Genomic DNA, 20,064 nt, shown 5'->3' on the forward strand with positions numbered 1-20,064 from the left:
TCCCTCCTACCTACCGGGTCTCATGTTGTGAACTGTGACGTCCGTGCTACATGTTGGGTGTTTTTTTTTTTGCATTAGAGTGCTACACCCTGCCGGTGTAACCCTGTTAATGCCTTTTTTCTCCCTCCCCTGAACTCTCCTCATGTATTCCCTCATTCATCTGCTAAAGGAGCGCCGTCATGGCTGCTCCCATGGTCTGCCTGTATCTGTCCTGTCTATATGTTTGTGTGTAACCTTGGTCAGGTTGTACTATGGAGTCAAGTTTCTATGCTCTGGTTCGCTGGAGCGCTGGCAATAAAATTCATTCTGATTCTGATTCTGATAGGTGGAATGATTCTTGGCAGTTTAAAGAAGACGGGAGGTCTACCTTTCTTCTGAAAGGTAGATAATTGTTTTTCTCTTTTCTTCAAAAGATCTTAATTTTCTCAATAAATTGATGAATTCCAGATGAAGGTTTCTGACCAAAAGCTTGACCAATAAACTCCTACGTCGTAGATTTAGTGTGCGGATTCTTATTTTGTTTATTCCATGAACATCCTAATAAAAAAAGATTAGATCTTGTAAAATGTGATGAAAACGGTTGTGTCTCATTGGTCTAGTTTAGTAACATCGTTGAGAAATGGTTTTGGGTATTTAGAGCAATTAATATAGGACCTATTGAAAAAAATCTCTTAATTTTTGATAAAAATTGTAAGAAAATAGATTAGATCAGGGATTCCCAAAGTGTGGTGCGCGCAACCCTGGCGAGCTGCCGCTAGGGGGTGCGCGAGGTGAAAAGTGTAATGGCTGCGGAGCTCATAGAAGTCTGTCATGTGTCACCATTATTGTAGAAACTCATTTGTGGGTGGGCCAAAGAAAAAGTAAGCGGGCACAATAAATGTAATTGAAAACAAGTATATTTTTGCACGCGCGTGTCCTCCGCATGTGCCATAGCTTCATAATAACAATGCGCCGAGCTTCAGCACTCTGGCCTGCGCACGCCGATATGTTCCGTATTTGATCATTTTTAACGGTGTTGGAGGAATCTGAAGGTGAGTCATTCTGGCAGATTGTAATTAACACCTGTCTCATGCAGGTGTTCTGACGTTGTAAACCTCACACACAGAACATTGTGGATGTAACTAAATAACAAGAAATGATTCCCATTCAGGCTATTAACAGCGTGCTGAAGATCTGAAGTTCAGAGTGCGTCTGTCAGAGGTCAGACGCGTTCCAGCGGAACCATGGCTCACGGGTGCACATGTGAGCACATCTGGGCTGGGCAGAAGTTTAAATAGCGCCAATAACGAGACGCGGTGACTTGAGCGGCTGTGCCGCGCGCGCGCACACACACACACACAGATTCAATAAGCGCGCACGCTGCTTTAACTGCGGCGCGCCGTCAGACTGAAGGCAGAAATGAACGCTGCCTCCTCCGTGATAAAAACTTTTAAGAGGTTATTTTTCATTCAAGGTCAAATTAAGATATTAGCTTCTGGGATGAGTCGGGTCCGCTCCAGCCAGTGACTCCTCATGAACCTGACCACATCTCATGTTACTGCAGCATTTGTTATTCCAGTCAGCGTGGCAGCGGATCGCAGATTCAGCCACACCATAAAACAGCAATAAGTCGGTCTGAGGTAAAAGTGAACATCATGGCTATATCTTGTCCCCTATTGACATTTGATTACGCACAAGTAGGTGATCAGCTCAGGTTTACGCAGAGCAGAAGGAAGGAGAGCGCTCTGGCCGCACAGGTTAAACGTTCCTACTTTAAGAAAACCGTTAAATTGCATTGTTGATGTGCTACCTGGGCACTCTAAATATTTATTTAAAATGAAATCAAAGGAAATTGTAATGCTATTGAATGTTTATTAATTACTATTTAAAAAATGAAAGTGATGGGGAATTTTTTAACCCTGTCTGTTTAGCTTGACATCTGATTGATATAGATAGATAGATGATAGATAGATAATAGATGATAGATGATAGATAATAGATGATAGATAGATGATAGATAGATAGATGATAGATAGATAGAGAGAGAGAGAGAGATAGATAGATAGATAGATAGATAGATAGATAGATAGATAGAGAGAGAGAGAGAGAGAGAGAGAGAGAGAGAGAGAGAGAGAGAGAGAGAGAGAGAGAGAGAGAGAGAGAGAGAGAGAGAGAGAGAGAGAGCCATGCCCCGATGTGGGGGCGGGGGAGGGGGGGGGGTGCGTCGACATGGTCGGGACATAGAAGGGGGTGCACGGCTAAATAAGTTTGGGAACCACTGGATTAGATTGTATGAAATGTGATTAAAAACTGCTGTGTCTCATCGGTCTGGCTTCGTAACGTAATTGAGAAATGGTTTTGAGTAGTAACATCAATTAACCTAGGAGCTATTGAAAGAAATCACTTTATTATTAAAAAAATCCAAATAAAAATGAACAGATCTTGTGAAACGACAACTGCTGTGTCTCATTGGTCTGGCTTAGTAATATAATTGAGAAATGATTTTGGGTATTTTGACTAATTTACCTAGGAGCTATTGAGAAAAATCCCTTAATTTTGGATAAAAATCCTAATAAAAAAGATCAGATTGTATGAAATGTGTTATAACTGTTGTGTCTTGTAAATGTAGTTTAGTAACACAAGTCAGAAGTAATTTTGAGTCATTTAGGAAATTATTATGGAAGCTTTAAATTTTCTTTGTACTCGTTTACAGAGGACTACAAATTTGTTCATAGTTCCTAAGCGAACCACCGTTCCCAACAGCGAGTCCAATGTCTGTTGAGTATCCAACGCCCAAAGCTAACTTCACCGAGGTGTTGAACTATAACATGTTGGTGGATCTAGGTTCCGACTATCGGTATGGTCTCCTCCCCAGCTGCAGCTCTGCGCATCCCTGATTGCCACTGCGCTTGTCTGCTGCGTGGTCTGCCGGTGTCGGTACAGGATCTGCTCGGGTGCAGGATCGGCTCGGGGTCCTTCGACTGCCGATCATGTCACATTACTGCAAATCTACTCGGCTTTCACACATACGTTTTGGAAAGACATCAGCAGTTTTGTTAATAAATTCTTGTTAACACTTAAATGTTTTCTTTATAATTGTAATCTGTTAATAAAAGAACATATTATCTTTGTTTTGTAAAGAATAATAAACTGCATAAAACCAACATCGGACTGACAAAAAATAGAACAGTTCTAATATGTGAAGCCATATCTGTTTGTATTAATGTGGAGTTCGTCTGTAAATTTCCTTAGTTGTTATCTAAATACATTCTTTGACTCAAAATATTGCTTGGTGTCTTTCAATAAAGTTCTTATATTTCATTTTGCCCCATTTCATCAACATCAAGAGCTTTTGAGGGTCACCGTTTATCATTTGCTTATATTTTACCTTTCCTTTAGAAATTCAAACATATTTTCTCCCAAAAGTTTCTCCGCAAATTTGTTCTGACCAATCAAAATCATAACGTGATAACGTAACTTCCGTACGCTTCATGTTCAGCCAATCAACTACTTTGACGTCATCCGCAGTCGAAGGACCCAGAGCTGATCCTGCACCCAAGCAGATCCTGTACCAACACCGGCTTGGGGAGCTCTCGGATGGAAACCGATGTTTTCCACCCAGTTCTCCCCAGCGGCAGCTCTGCTCATCTCTGATCACAGCGGCGCTTGTCTGCGGGGTGCCGATGTCGGTACAGGATCTGCTCGGGTGCAAGATCGGCTCGGAGTCCTTCGACTGCCGATGACGTCAAAGTACGGCAAACCCACTGGGACAAAATAAACTACACATCTTTATACTTTTGGAAAGAATTTAGCAGTTTCGTTATTAAAATAATGTTTCTTAGGACGTAAGTTTGTGTTTATAATGGTATTTGTAAAATAAAACACTATATTGTATTCATAATGTTGAACGCCTCTTTGAGCACATCCCTTGAAGGATCATAGTTATTAGCAACACCTGTGAAATTATATTCGCAGGAAAGAAGTGTGTCCCGTTTATTGAAGTATTTTGTGTTTAGAGTTTTTGACATCTTGTCTATGCGTAGTTCAGTTACGCTCATAGCTGCTAGCCAAAACTCGAGTTTTAACTGGAGTTAAAAGCTTTCTGGCTTTACTAAAATACCTGTCTGTACTTATTTGATTGATGGTAGTTTTACTTTCTATCGGACTCCAAATGTAATCATTTGGCACGTTTCTAATTCATAATTAGTAATAATGTAATCAGTGATTTTAGCATTAGCATTTCTATGGGTTTTTCCATGTATATTAGCATTGCGCTAACCACTCGCTGTCAAATTGCAGCCTTTGCGATTAGAAAATCTCATTTTGTCACATCGCAATTTAATTGCACATGCAGTAAATCGTTCAGCCCTAATATACATGCAGCTCTATGCTAAAAGTGTATTTTCAAAGAGGTAATGATGGATTTCTTCGTAAAAGTTGTCCATCTTTCCAACAGAAAAATTTGCCTGGACCAACGTAACGTGATAACAATGTAACGTGATTACGTAACTTCCGTAAGGTTCAGGTTCAGCCAATCAACTACTTTGACGTCATCAACAGTCAAGGACCCCGAGCCGATCTTGCACCCGAGCAGATCCTGTACCGACACCGGCATGTGGAGCTCTCAGGAGACATTTGTGTTTCACCCGGTTTTACCCAGCGGTCAGCCTGGCATATCTATGACTCAGAAGCTCTGGTGTTGTGCACAGTTAACGCCGGTTGTAGCTAGGTTGCTACCTCCATTAGCTTAGCTCCCACCTCCGCGTTAGCTTGTAGCTACATTAGCTTCAGTTCGACATTTGATCTCAGCCTTACAGCCCCACCCTCATCTCCACCTCTCTTCCCTTTTGTATTGCCTACATTACATCATTCTGGGTCATTTTCTGAATTTAAATTAACTCCAAAATGAGATTAGAGGTGGCACGGCCGAACAAGATGGCGGCCGAGTAGGACATTTTTCACCGTTCTGGTCACACCCAAACATTTTTTGAACGAGTTTAACTGCTTTTTCGTGTTAAAAATAACCTACCCAACAGTCTACCAACAGTTTAAGCCTCTCTGGCTCCTTCTGGGCAGGTAACCATGCCTAAATCAGCTCTTAAAAGAGGCATCTATGGCTACAAGATGGAAGTTAGCTTGGCAGCTAACAACAACGACCATAACTATGACGGTACAATGGTCGGCAACTCTAAAGTAGTGGATAAAGACGAATTTCCTCCTCTCCCGGTTACACCGAGCAAACCCCCAATTGTGAAGAAACCAGCTGTCGGTAATTCCCCGCTCAACAATTCCCTAATTTCTGAAGATGCCGCTTCGATGCTTGCTAACTTGATAAATTCCAGAAGTGATCTGCTAGAGAAAAAAGTGGAAAGTGTGCATGAAGAAATTGTTGAGATAAAGAATAAGAGGCTGCGTTGAGAAAAGAGTTGTCTCAAATGGAAAAAAACATTGCTGTGTGACTGGACCGAGTAGCAGAACTTAAGCGTTACGGGTGGCGGTGGAATTTAAAGCTCCACGGTGTTGCCGAGTCTGACAGAGAAAACTGTCGACAGGAAATAATACGTGTTTGCCAAGAGATTTTTCCCCAGGAGAAAGAGAAGATTCCCGACTTCATTGATGTGGCACACCGCGTTGGAAAGAAGCGCTCAGGTGATCCCAGATCAAGAGCCATCATCCTGTGCTTCACTGCCAGAAGACACCGAGATGACATCTGGAAAGCGGCCAAAGGCAGCAGCTTCTTGCAGAGGAATAATTTGCACTTCTCGGAGGACTTATGTAAAGTCGACCAAGACTCATGTCAAAAACTGTGGCCCTCCATCCGGAAAGCTCGAGAAGAAGGGAAAGCGGCGTACTTCATCGGAGGCCGGGGCTTTGTTGGCGGTACTGAAATCTCGCAGATCGCCATAATGGAACACTGAATTAGAGCCTCACAATCGTCTTTTGGCATCACTCGGTTCTTCTATTCAAAGAGTGGCTTTTTGGCGATCTGCTAATATGGGTATGTTAACATAATTTCAAGTTAATGTGTTGCAGTTTACTTATTGGTTTAGCTGGGTACCAGTTATGGTGGTTCCATTTTATACACTTTTCAACACAGGTTGTTCAATAATATTTGAAATTTATTGTTAGTGTTCTTTGCTGTTGTTATGTTATCTTTATTTTCTCTAAATGCCAGGGGGTTACGCAATGTAACTAAGAGAAAAGCTTTATTTTTATTTGCTAAAATGACCAGATCAGATTTTTGTTTTTTTCAGGAAAGTCATTCTACAGTAGAGGATGTTAGTTTTTGGAAAACACTATGGGGTAATACTATTTGGTTTTCACATGGGTCTGTACATTCTGCAGGAGTTGCAACTCTAAAAAAGCAGATTTAATGGAGAGATTCTTTTAACGGAAAGTGACCCCTTTGGGCACTATATATGTCAGATGATTGAGGTGGAACATAGAAATTTTTTCTATGCAAATGTATATGGTTATAACAGAAAGGATAACATAAGTTTATTTCGCTCTCTTGAAAAGATAGTTACAACGTGGTTTAAAAACTTTCCACATGCTCTAATTTGTTTGGGAGGTGATGTTAACACTATTATGACTGGGGGAACTGACAAATGGCCACCAAGGAAACCAAATGAGTCCAGCTCCATTGTTATGTCTTTCATGGACAAATTTAATTTAGTAGACATTTGGAGGGTTAAAAACGATGACACCAGTGTGTTTACCTGGTCTAACAAAACTGGTTCAAAACAATCTAGATTACATTTCTGGTTGATCTCTAAAACTATAAATAAAGACTGTGTCGATATTAAGATATCCCCTACTCCTCCCACCGATCACAAAGCCATTCAGATAACCATCAATCTCTCAGATTATAAAAACTCCAACTCCATACACACTTATTGGAAATTGAACTGTCAATTACTACAATATGAAGAGGTTAAGGTAAAGATTTCTGAGTTAATTCATACATTCTGGTCAAAAGCTAAAGATGAAAATAGTTTTGGATCTAACTGGGAACTTTTCAAGTTTAAATGTGGTGAGTTTCTGAGGAAATTTGGCAGTGCCAGAGCAAAATCATCTAATGCCGAGGAAGCAAATATTATACTGGGTATTTCAAAACTCTCTCAGATTCGCCCCTCTTTATTGACTAGTGAAGAACAGCAAGAGTTAGCTGAACTACAACTTAACTAGATAATATCTATACCCAGAAGAGTATAGGTGCCTTTGTCAGATCGAGGAAGAGATGGCTCGAGGAAGGAGAAAAAAATTCTCATTATTTCTTTAATTTAGAAAAGCGCAAGGCCACAAACAATACACTTGGCACGCTAAAAATCAATAATACAATCACAGAGGATCATAGATTATCCAATTCTGTAGCTCCTTTTATGAAAAGATATATTCCTCCAAACATATCATCTACTGATTCCTTTCTAAGCTCTTTGACTGCTAACACTATTTCTCAAACTGAACAACAAATTTGTGAAAATTTGATTACAATACAAGAAATTTTGGATGCAATAAATTGTCTAAAAACTAACAAATCGCCCGGGGTTGATGGTTTAATAACAGAATTCTACAAAACATTTTCCCAAGATTTAGCCCCTTTTCTACTTAGAGCAGGGGTGTCAAACTAATTTTAGCTCAGGAGCCACATTGAGGGAAATCTAGTACCAAGTGGGCCGGACCAGTAAATTAAAAAAAAACTTCAGATTGTTTTCTTTGTTTGATTCAAGTTCTTGTGTGAGCCTTGAGCGCAGCTTTGTTTTATTTATACTCATTACAGAGGAAACTTGCTCACAAAGATACGTTTATTTTCACTCTACATTGTTAAGTATGAAAATAAAGTTTACACAACCATCTCGCGGGCCAGATTTAAACCGCTTGCGGGCCGGATTCGGCCCGCGGACCGCATATTTGACACCCCCGATTTAGAGGTTTTCAATGAAAGTATCGGAAGAGGTGTCCTTCCACCCACCTTGACTCAAGGTCTAACGATATTAATTCCTAAACCCAAAAAAGCTCATTGATAATTGGTGCCCTATCTGTCTTCTCAATAATGATTATAAAACCCTTGCTGTCGCTCTTGCTAAAAGGTTAAAATCAACTCTACAATCAATCATTGTTGACACACAATCAGGCTTTATGAAGAACAGACATATCACCAATAATAATAGGCTTGTTTTAGACCTCCTAGATTACCCAGAGCTTGTTCAAGACAATAGTTTCATTTTATTTTTAGACTTTTACAAAGCCTTTGATACCATTGAGCATAATTTCATTTTCCAGTCTCTTGACAAATTTGGTTTTGGGCCTTTCTGTAAAGCTGCTAGTAATACTATGTATAAAAATGGTAATCGCTCCATCAAGTTGAAGGGCGGTACTTCTGCCAGATTTAATATTTGTAGAGGTATCCGTCAAGGATGCCCCATCTCCCCCTATTTATTTCTTTTAGTGAGTCAAATTCTGGCCTATCACATACATTCTATTCCTCTTAAAGGTATAACAGTAGCTGGTAGAAGCTTAATACTAACACAACTGGCTGACGACACAACCTTATTTTTAAGAGATCAATCTCAAAGTTCTGTGGCAATCAATGTAATAAATACCTTTTCCAATGTATCCGGCCTCCATTTAAATATTAAAAAATGCGAACTCATGGCAATTAAAAATTGTTCTGAATGTGAATTTGAGAATATACCAGTCCAAAATGAAGTTACTTACCTAGGGGTAATTATCACAAGAAAATCAACATGAAAGATGTTCAAGAAACTTTAATCCTTTAATTAAAAATACTCAGAAGAAGCTTAATCAATGGCTCATAAGAGACCTCTCTATAAGAGGTCGCATTTTGATTAGCAAAGCTGAGGGTATCTCCCGGCTGACTTATGCGGCCCTGGCTCTAGATCTTAATAGTAAAGTGTGTAGGGATGCACCGATGGATCGGCATTTGATCGTAATCGGCCGATAGCGCCCCTATCGGTTTTGATCTGAGTTTTCAAAATAGATCAAAGCAGACCGATCAGGTAGGGTTGTCACGGTAGCCAGTGTAACGGTAAACCCCGGTAAAAAAAAAAGTTGACAATAATAATAACCGTCTTGTTTTTAAAAAAAAACTATATTATCTTGGTGGGTTTACCGTGGCTGTGGTGTAGGCGCGGTGACCCTTACCAGCCACCGTATCATCTGCTGAAGTTGCGTGCTTCGTTGTTTACAACCAAAACTTTCTTGAAGCTAAAGCTGAAATAATGGCCAAAGGAGGAGACGGCAGTGCTCAGGAGGACATTTTTTATCCCTCAAAGAAGACATAGTCGGAAGTACGGGCATATTTTATATATCTGAAGAATGCCGAGGGAGTTTATAGAAGACTGCTATCCTGTTTGCAGCACGTGCAGAAAAAGTGTCTGTGAAAGTAAGTAAGTAAAGTTTATATAGCGCCTTTCACAGATATAAATCACAAAGCGCTGAAAGGCAGCAACGCTTCAAATCTCATGACACATCTGCGTGACCATCACCCACAACACTACAGTCAACGCAAGGCAAGCTAACATTAGCATTTTAGCTAAAATGCGTGATCAGAGGATTTGGGTTGAGGGAGAATGCAACGAGTCACTATATAAAGCAGCCGCAGCGCCGCTACCTGCATATAAACCGTGTCGCGGACACCCCCATGTTGAAATGACGCTATGCATTACGGGGCTCCCAGGGACAGATAAGAGTTGGTCTCTCTCCGAGAATAATTATGAATTAAACAATGATTACTGCCTGATGACATTTTCCCACATCTGCAAAGCTCACTGGAAGGACACAAACTGAGGACAATATTTTCCTGATATACGGTTTATTACTCAAGTAAGGGTAAAAAAGTATCTGATTAGAAGGCTACTTGAGTACTGAGTATCATCTAAACTAATATTTTTAAAATGATGACATCAAACAGACAAAAAATAAGAAGTTATGGGCAAATATTGGTATTTTAAAGACTAAAGGGAAAAAATGTAAACAACATAATTACAAAATAACACATTTTAGGCTAAATTTAGACACAAACTGAGGACAATATTTCCTGACATACAGGGTTTATTTAATTGTGTGAAAATGTAGCACGTTTAAAAAAAATACCGCGATAATACCGAAAACCGTGGTAATTTTGGTCACAATAACCGTGAGGTTAAATTTTCACACCATGACAACCTTAATACAGACCATTTTAGATTAGGTTACATTTCCTTTATTCCCAGATTATGTAGTTTGTAGCACTCATTATAATGTACAAAATTTCTGGCCAATCCACGTGATCGGTATCGGTGATCAGCATTCTTTGATATCGGTATCGGTGATCAGCAGCAAAAAACCTGATCGGTGCATCCCTAAAAGTGTGTAAGGAGACTGATCGGTTATTACTTGACGTTGTTTGGAAAAACAAGACCCACTTTCTTAAAAAATCCTCCCTAAATGAATGTGCTTGAAAATGGTGGTTTGAACTTGCTTCCCTTTTCTTTATTGAATAATACTTTTAAAATTAACTGGATTTGTCAGTTTTTCAAGTCTCCTACTTCTATCTGGCATATAATACCCAATCACATTTTATCCCAACTTGGTGGTTTAAAGTTTTTCTTGATTTGCAACCATAATCAGGGCCTGAAATTCACTGCGGGATTGCGGGTATTGTGCGTTATATAGTCGGTTCTCGCAAATCCAGTTTTATAATGCGGGAAAGTCCCGCACAGCCTGCAGCGAATGTGGACGTTTGTATCGGAGCCATTAAAATCCCACAACATCGAACCCGTTCTTCATCTTGGTGATTGGCAGCGCGCTGGATTATTTTATTTCTCTCCACTTATCAAAATACGAGCTCAGTCCCATGCTAGCAGCAAAGCAGTGCTTCGGTTGTCGGATATAACGCCTGCACGCAGACATGGACCGCTGGTTAAAACGGAAATCCAACAACGAAGGGGAACCTGCTCCCAAAAAAACTTTACAAGAAATCCCCAGCGCGGAAGGCAGCGAGGGAGGAGGCGCTTTAGGCAGGGCGGGAGGCAGCGCTGATTCTAGCGATGCTGTGAATGAGACGGATCCTCCAGACTTTCAAAAAGGTAGCGTCACTGAAAGTAACGTTAGCAAGCAGCCTAAAGATAAGTTTCAGGCTAACTGGCTCAGACTGTATCCCTGGCTTGAAAATAATAATGGTGAAATGAACTGCTCCATTTGTAAAATGTACGGCGCTGTGCCTTTTGCAAGTCGATGCTACAAAACATCAACTTTACGTAGTCATGCTGATGGTGTCTCTCACACTGCAGCAATAAAAAGAAAACGTGAGGCGGATTCAGCAAAACATGTAATGGCCAAAGCTATCGAAGATACAAATTTGCAGTCTGCTGCAGAAATGAAAGGGATCCTGAAAACTGCATATTTTATTGCAAAAAATGAAATGGCAAAAGCTAAATTTTGTCATGTGGTTAAATTCCTGAAAGAAATGGAGCGTCCTGCTTTCAAAAAACTTACAGAAACATCAAGCTATGGTAGCTACGTCAATGAAAAAGGACTGTCAGAAATGCAGCAAGCTATTGCAAGCACACTTGTGGAAGATGTTGACAAAGCTGTTGAAAGAAGTCCCGTGTTTTCATTAATATCGGATGAATCTACTGACATTAGTAACACCAAACGACTGATTATCTATGTCAGGTTCATAGATGACAACAAGGTCAAAATAAAACTGATAAGGAATTCTGAAACTGCTGATGGAAGAGCAGACACTATTGTTGAAGATGTAAAACAGCTATTGACAGAAAAAAAAACTGGATGGAAAAAAACTTGCTGCAGTTTGCACTGATGGAGCTGCTGTAATGACAGGATGCAGACAAGGAGTTATTAAAAAACTCAGAGAGCTATACAACCCAGACCTGGTACGAATCCACTGTACGGCTCATCGTCTCGCACTTGCTGCCAGTGATGCAGCCAACTCTGTGCCACAGGTGAAACGGTTTCATCAGGATTTGAGATCAATTTTTATTTTTTTTCAGTAATTCTGCTGTCAGAAGCAACAAGCTGCATGAATTGCAGAAACAGATGGATGAACCCCAACTGAAGTTCACCCAGCCGCATGCAGTAAGGTGGCTGTCAATTCACAATGCAGTGTCAGTAGTGTGTAGATCACTGAAATCCCTGAGCGATGTCCTGGAGCACATGGCTTCCTCTAATGCACAAGATGCTGACAAAGCTAAAGGTCTGCTACTAGCTGTGAGACAGTTTAACTTTGTGGCCCTTTGTCACATGATGAAGGACGTACTGATGCATGTAGTCCTTCTCTCAAAACATTTTCAAAGAGAAGATCTGGACTTCTCCACAGCACAACCAATGGTTGAAAGTACCAAAGAAGCCCTGAAGGAAATAATCGTCCACCCTGGCCCTGCAGAAACTGAATTCTTCAGCTCTCTTGATGGAAACAAGTTTAAAGGAGACAAAATTTTTGACTGCCACACCCAAAAATCAGCCTTTGATGACATGAAGAGCAGGTACGTGGGATCTTTAATAACAGAGATTGAGAGAAGATTCCCCTGTGAGACACTGGATGTTCTGTCATGGTTTACGATTTTGGAGCCAAAAAAAGCCATTATGGCAAAAAAGTCAGAAAACTTTTCTCATTATGGCCTTGAAAAACTCGACAACCTTCCTGCACACTTCTCAAACTATGTAAGTGCAGTGGATGGACAGTCGGAGTTTGCCTTGCTGAAGCAAACTATAGTTTCCAGTGACTCGTACGCCTCATTGACCTTTCAGCAGTTTGCAGAGGCTGTTTTGAGTGACCATCGGGGTGTGTTCACTGAAATGGAGAAGCTCATTAAGATCGCATTAGTAATCCCAGTTGCCAGTGTGTCATGTGACCGCGGATTCAGCACGCTAAACAGGATAAAAACAAGATTCAGAAATTCTCTGAATAACGCAAACCTCACCAATCTGATGCTGATTTCAGAGCTTGGCCATCCGCAAGATGAGAATATCTGAAAGTGTGTCAGGGTTGTCACGGTAACCGGTGTAGCGGTAAACCCCGGTAAAAAAGTTGACAATAATAATAACCGTCTTGTTTTAAAAAAAAACTATATTATCTCGGTGGATTACCGTGGCTGCGGTGTAGGCGCGGTGACCCTTACCAGCCACCGTATCATCTGCTGAAGTTGCCGGCGGCACATGCGCACTTTGTTGTTTACAGCCAAAACTTTCTTGAAGCTAAAGCTGAAATAATGGCCAAAGGAGGAGACGGCAGCGCTCGGGACATTTATTATCCCTCAAAGAAGACAAAGTCGGAAGTACGGGCATTTTTTGGATATTTGAAGAATGCCGAGGGACAGTTGTCTGTGAAAGGCAGCAACCATTATGATGGCAACCTACCTGGCCATCATAATGTAGCCTTGTCTCACGACTCCGCCATCTCCAGTTCGCCACTTTTCACAAAATCTTCTGGTTGCCACTGGTCCTGGTGGTTTTTCTTCCAGTTCGACGAGTTTTCTTTTGAAAGGCTGGCCGACTCCAGTTAAAAACCGCCACATTTCACCGCTAATTTTAACACGAAGCTAACTGCTAACTGGATGAACTGATTGAATGGGTTAGGTGGAAATGACGTTGGATGTGGCGTTCACGTTTCGCGTACGTTTGTGTACGTTGCATGCAGGCGGGAGGAGTATCAGAAATCCATGGAAGATGACTGATAAACATAACTAATTTGGTGCAAACATTTACTCGCCAGGTGGCAGGTAGAGCTCAAAAATTTACTCGCCAAATGGAGCAATTTGCTCGCATTTGGCGAGTGTTAATTTCAGACCCTGCACTTTGTTGTACTCTCACCTTATTCCAAAAATGCCTCCTTTAACAATTAAGAACTGTTCTTTTGTGGACAGGAACTGCAATAATAAAATCATTAGATGTTGGCTCACTGACGCCCTCTTTCCCTTACCTCTTAGAAGACGGGAATTAGTACGTCATTTTAGTAAATCTGATGTTAAAAATATTAGATGCAACTATCTCAAATTCCCGATCCCTCCTAAAGCCAAGGAAGTTTATTTGAAAACTATAAACAGTATTTATCCTTGCAAAGATTTCTTGGAGTCTAAATTTAATATTGGAGAGAACGATTGTGCCTTTTGCACTTCTAATATAGAAACTGAGACACATTTATTTTTCACATGCATCTTTACCAAAATTTTCTGGGATAGTTTTCACTCGTGGTTAACGCATAATAATTTCATTATACGCTCCTTATCTTTTTCTGACATCAAGTATGGTATTAATTTGGAAAATAAAATGCAGAAATTCACTGTCAATAATTTGATTATTTTCGCCAAATTCTTTATACATAAATGTAAATTTGGCAATATCAAACTGATCTTTGTTTTTTGAAAGAATTTGCATCCTTTATGGATTCTCTTAAAGAGCAAGTCACCCCCAAATAAACTTTTTTTTGCTGATAAACTAAATAAACGAGTGTATAATCGTGCTGCAGACATGTGTCGTCAATAATTTGGCACTTCAGTGCATCTTTGTTAAAATTGAAATATTCTGCCTAAAACTGTCAGTGTTGTGCTGTTGTCAGGTAAAAACTCTGCACTGTATTTTAATTTAAATCTGCCACCGCTATTGGCTAAGAGGTATGCTATGATGTAAACTGGTACATTATGATGTCACAATGCTGTTGTGAGCCTGTGTGTGTGTATTTGTTAGCAGCTCCGCCTTCTCAGTCTGCCAGGCAACAGTATTTGTTGCATTTTTCAAACATGAAGTGGGAGTGGAGTTAAGACTCTGGTAGGGGGTGACTTGCTCTTTAAATTATGTAGTTCCAGGAAAGCCATTTGGCTCTATAACAATTTGGTGAATGTCTCCTTTACACCTAATAATGTTGTTTGATGTAAAAAAAATTTTTGTTATGATTTCTGCAGGTTGATATTGAGCTAAATTAATATTACCGTTTCTCTTTGTACACCTGCTTTTTTTTTGTCATGCTCAGAATTCAAATGTAAATATTGATTCTTATGCAAGCCTGTAAGCTTCATTGGTTAAATAAAACTTGTTAAAAAAATAAAATGTCAAAAAAATAAAATAAACGACATCTGTGTTTCACCCAGTTTTACCCAGCTGTCAGTCTGGCGTGTGACTCAGAAGCTCTGGTGTTGTGCACAGTTAACTCCGGTTGTAGCTAGGTTGCTAGCTCCGTTAGCTTAGCTCCCACCTACGTGTAGCTTTGGGTTAGCTTGTAGCTACATTAACTTCAGTTCGAAATTTGATCTCAGCCTTACAGCCCCACCCTCAGCTCCACCTCTCTTCCCTTTTGTGTAGCCTACATCACATCATTCTGGGTCATTTTCTGAATTTAAATTAACTCCAAAATATCTAAACTGGACTACTTCACTTCAGCATCCACTTTGATTCTGGGAGGTTGAATCAGTCTTTATTTCTTTATAGAATTTGTTCTACACTTCACATCACACAGGGGCCTTTACGTCACATTTATTTACCATAAATGGCTAAAACTGGTCCTTTTCTGCCACAATAATCACGTAATTTATGCTAATCCTAAAGCTCTTCCCCTCGGTGACCGCTGGTGTTTCTTACCTGCTCTGTGCGAGCTGCTCTGTGGTTTCCAGCTCATATCCGACAGTCTGCGCTGGCCACCGAGCCCTTCCTCGAACTGGGCCATGGCTTCTTCAACCTTCCTGATTTTTTCTCTAGCAATAGCTACTTGCTTGGTGACAAACTCCATCAGAGACTCTCCTGAATACATGTTTAATATTCACCTCACAAGGCTAAACAACAATAAACTAACGTTGCTAACGGTCTTCTTTTTCAGTTCCTTCCTCTTGTCCACGAGGCTGAAGTTATCTTCCGTTCCCAACTATTCGGGAAACGGCTAAAAGGGGCAATTTTGTTTGTAAACGGGAACGCCCCCTGTTAGCAGAGTGTCGTTGTACGCAGCGGTCGGTCCAAATATCCCAAGCGGAGTCCCAGATTCAAAGGTAGGAAATAAACTAGATACAGAGCTTCATGTTTCAATGGGCTTCACTGGCGCTAGCAACTTTGCAGACGCCAATGCTCCCGTTTTATTGGTGCATCATGAGGTTAGCGGTCAACATACATGTCCTTCATTGGTTATCTTATTATGATGTCATCTTCACTTCCTCTTTTGTCCTTTTCACAATAAAAGCGTATTTATACACATTCTTATTTACAGATATATAAATAAACACATGCAACATACAACAGGGCATATTTTACTGATGCTTATGTGATGGGACAGACAGATCTCATCTGGTCCCCTCCCAGTAAGGAGCCAGGTGGCTCACATTAGAGTGATTGCAGGGTGGGGTGAGTCATCTAATAAAAGGCAGCTGCCTGCTCTTTTCAGCAGGACAGCTTTGGTATGGCACTTCAGGTGCTGGGGTAATGAGAAACCCCAACTGCAAGCAGCGATTGTAAGTACTCTCCCTCCTGTGCGGCCTTAGCTAATGCTCGTTGCTCTATCTTAACGTGTTTGGTACCATGTGATTGCAGACCGGAGCTGCATCTGCTGCTACAGCGTTAAACTGCACCCAGATACTCCTAACCAGATCTCGGCCCGTGTGTGTGTGGCAGCCGTATTGAGGCTGATTTGACACTTCCGGGTTGAAGACCGGCGGTGGATCACCGGCCTCCGGTACGGAGTCAGGAAGCAGAGGAGCACCAGAGCAGTTCTCAATTTCTGAAATAATTTATGACAACTGCTACCAGTGTGGATTGTGGAATAAAAAGAGATAAACTGTTAGTTTTCTCAATATTGTCATTGCAATCGGGGCAGATACCGCTATCTGCCGGCTTAAAACGGTTATTTTTATTTTTATTTTTTTTATTAGTGAACATCAATCACATTACATTGTAACAACAACCAAGACTCAACAAAAACAAAAAGAACAACTCAGTAGATAAACCAAAACCTTAAACTAGACCATTAGAAATATTCTAATCAGCAGAAACAACCGTATTTATAAGATTAACAAGACACAATAACGAAATAAAAATAAAATAAGATAAATACAATATTAATATTAATACTACTAATAACACAATAATAATACATATTTAAAGACGAGGACCTTAGTTCACAGGATCTTCACTAAATCTGACAAGTGTAACAGCCTGTATAGTCTTTACCTTTTTAAGAGATTTGCAAAATAGAATAAAATCGTTTCGGAAAAAAGGAAAGTTTGGCTTCACTTTCATAAAACGGCATTTGTGAATAAAAAATTTCCCAAAAATTATCAAATTGTTAACAACGAATTGAATCTGATTATTTTTTTCTATACACCCAAATTGAATAGTATTTTATGTGAATAAGGGGATATTGTAACTCTTTTTGAATAAAAGCCAATTGTATAAATCTAACCAAAATGTATTTACCGATTTGCAATCATAGAAAAGGTGTTTCTGAGTTTCAATTTCACTATTACATACATAAATTATCTTGTATCTTAAATCTGATATTTAAAAATTCTTTACATGGATATATATTATTAATCATTTTAAAGTGAACTTCCTTCATTTTGGGAGAAGAGGATAAGAAATAAAATCTGTTCTTATGCCTTTGGTATCTTTGATTGAGAAAATCGGAGAAAGAATTTTCCTTCTGACAGGAATAAGGAATAACTTGTCTGACAAGACTGCTCTTAGGTAAGAGTTATTACATTTACGGTCCGTAAAACTCAAGTCACCTATAGATAATTTAGGAAGCTTAGGTGTATTTGTTCCATGTTGAATACTTTGACTGACCATCTGGCCAACAGCTGGAGAAATAGCCTTTATAACTCTAGAGTATTCTGTTACAGAACAGTCTGTATTATACTTAATTTTGAACTCAGTATGCTCCAGAAACTTACCCTTACTGTCCATCAGCTGCATTATGGCCCAAACTCCTTTATCCATCCAACTTTTATAATACATGGATTTCCGTTTATACAGAACAAATCTGTTATTCCATATAGAAGAGGAATGTGGGCTAAAGTTGTGTGAGTAGATCATTTTCCAGTACATCAACACTTGTTTAATATAGTTAGAAAGTTTGATGGGTAATTTAAGAGGATCAAAATCTTAAAAGCTTAAAATGGTTATTGCAGTACATTTTAAACAACTTGGAAGTGAAAAGGCTGTTTGTCACTACAACGGATTTGGGGATGTAGTTTATTGTTAATAGATATTGTGGTTTTACAACAATAAAGTTTTGTATTGTGTATATGGATTTATCACTCTCTGTAATGTGAAGGGACTCCAATAAAGTAGACTTAGAACACAATAAAACTTTAGTAAAACCAAGACCTATGCTGTTTAGTCTTGTACCTCAAATCTGGAGAAAACTTTGAGGTTCTTCTCATCTATGATAAAGGAACAGAACTTGTCATAGTCATTTTTATTTTCAAAAGCAAAAGTCAAATGTTCTGCTGGAGAGTCATAATCATGGTCCTCGTTCCAGCTTTGAACTGCCTCAAGGACTTCCTGCTGTTCTTCCTCATCCATGGACAGAAGGGATGGCACTTGAACCATTCCCTCGAACAGTGTTCCCTTTACCCACTCGGCTGCTGCCAGCGTGTCTGCCAAAATACTGCTTTCCTGTGAAAATGACACACACACACACACACACACACACACACACACACACACACACACACACACACACACACGCGCGCGCAATGTTTATGCATGTATGCTGAAAGCCCCTCTTTGATTTCTAAGTAGAACTTGCAAAATTCCCGGGACATCAAACACCCTCCGCCCTCACTGTAAATAAATACATATATACTATATACTATGCTTGTTACGTGTGCTTTACCTTTGGAGTATCATCATTAATGACCAGTTCTGCTTTTCTGTGAGGTCAGAGAAATCATAGCGTTTCAAAATTACAGCTTATTATACAAGCTCCTAACAGGAGTCAGCACCCAAATGTTACTATACCCTTCATTGTCAATGAATGTCTTGGTCTTCATAAGCAAGTCTTCTGCTCGAAAACGGCAGATGACATTTGTAGTCTGCAACCACTGAATCAGAGCCTATAAAACAATTTTACATCAAATTAATTTGGAAAAAGTTAGAATCTACATTATACCATACCATACCAATTTTATTTATATAGCACATTTAAACACGGCATGAGAGCCGACCAAAGTGCTGAACAAAACACACAATAAAAACAATCAAAAATAAAAACTAAATCCATTAAAATCAAGTAATCCAACCCTAAAAGGAAAGGTAGAAAGGGAATAAGTTAGACAGAATTAAAAGCCAGAGAATAAAAGTGAGTTTTTAAACGAGACTTAAAAAGGGAAAGAGAGGAAGAGAGTCTGATCGGGAGGGGCAAGTGGTTCCAGAGCTTCGGTGCACAAACTGAAAAGGCGCGCTCCCCGCGGGACTTACAGCGAGAGCTAGGGACATGTAGGAGGTGTTGGTCAGCTGATCGGAGGGATCTTGTAGGGACATATGGGTGAATGAGCTCAGACAAGTAGCCAGGTGCTAAGTTATTTAGGGATTTAAACACAAAAACCAGGATCTTAAACTCTATCCGGAGATGGATGGGGAGCCAATGAAGATTTGCTAAAACCGGTGTGATGTGTTCCCGCTGCCTGGTGCCAGTCAAGAAGCGAGCTGCTGCGTTCTGCACTAGCTGAAGTCGAGCGAGAGTGGAGGAGGAGATACCGTATAGCACTGAGTTAGAGTAGTCGAGACGGGAAGTAATAAATGCATGGACAACTGAATGAAGATGCTGCCTTTTTAAAATGGGCTTAACTTTAGAGAGACGCCTCAGGTGGTAATAACAGGTCTTAACTACCTGGTTGACATGAATGTCCATTTTTAGTTTAGCGTCCATCACAACCCCTAAGTTTGTGACACGGTTTTTCAACCTACTTCAAATGTAAAAACATCTGATTGAGAATCAGAAATATTTTATTGTCCCAAAAGCTGGGAAATTTGTTTGCTGCAGCAGCAGTGTAACAAGTAAAATGGAATCAGATTGATGTATGTACAAATTTACTTGAAATACACATTTACATGATTAAATATGTATAATAGGTATGTGTG

At 39.9% G+C, this 20,064-nt stretch overlaps 1 protein-coding gene across 1 annotated transcript in view; it reads right to left on the reverse strand.

Moving 5' to 3' along the window:
* The window catches only part of LOC107373457 (zinc finger protein ZFP2-like), a 40,099-nt gene extending 23,692 nt beyond the window's left edge, over nucleotides 1–16,407 (reverse strand). The window contains exon 1 of the mRNA XM_070547960.1: nucleotides 15,577–16,407. Coding sequence (XP_070404061.1) covers nucleotides 15,577–15,745 — 169 coding nt within the window. The 5' untranslated portion in view covers nucleotides 15,746–16,407. The remainder of the gene's footprint in view (nucleotides 1–15,576) is intronic.
* Between the last annotated feature and the right edge of the window lie 3,657 nt (nucleotides 16,408–20,064).

Source organism: Nothobranchius furzeri, chromosome 2 (assembly GCF_043380555.1).
Source record: "Nothobranchius furzeri strain GRZ-AD chromosome 2, NfurGRZ-RIMD1, whole genome shotgun sequence".
NCBI classification, from domain to species: domain Eukaryota; kingdom Metazoa; phylum Chordata; class Actinopteri; order Cyprinodontiformes; family Nothobranchiidae; genus Nothobranchius; species Nothobranchius furzeri.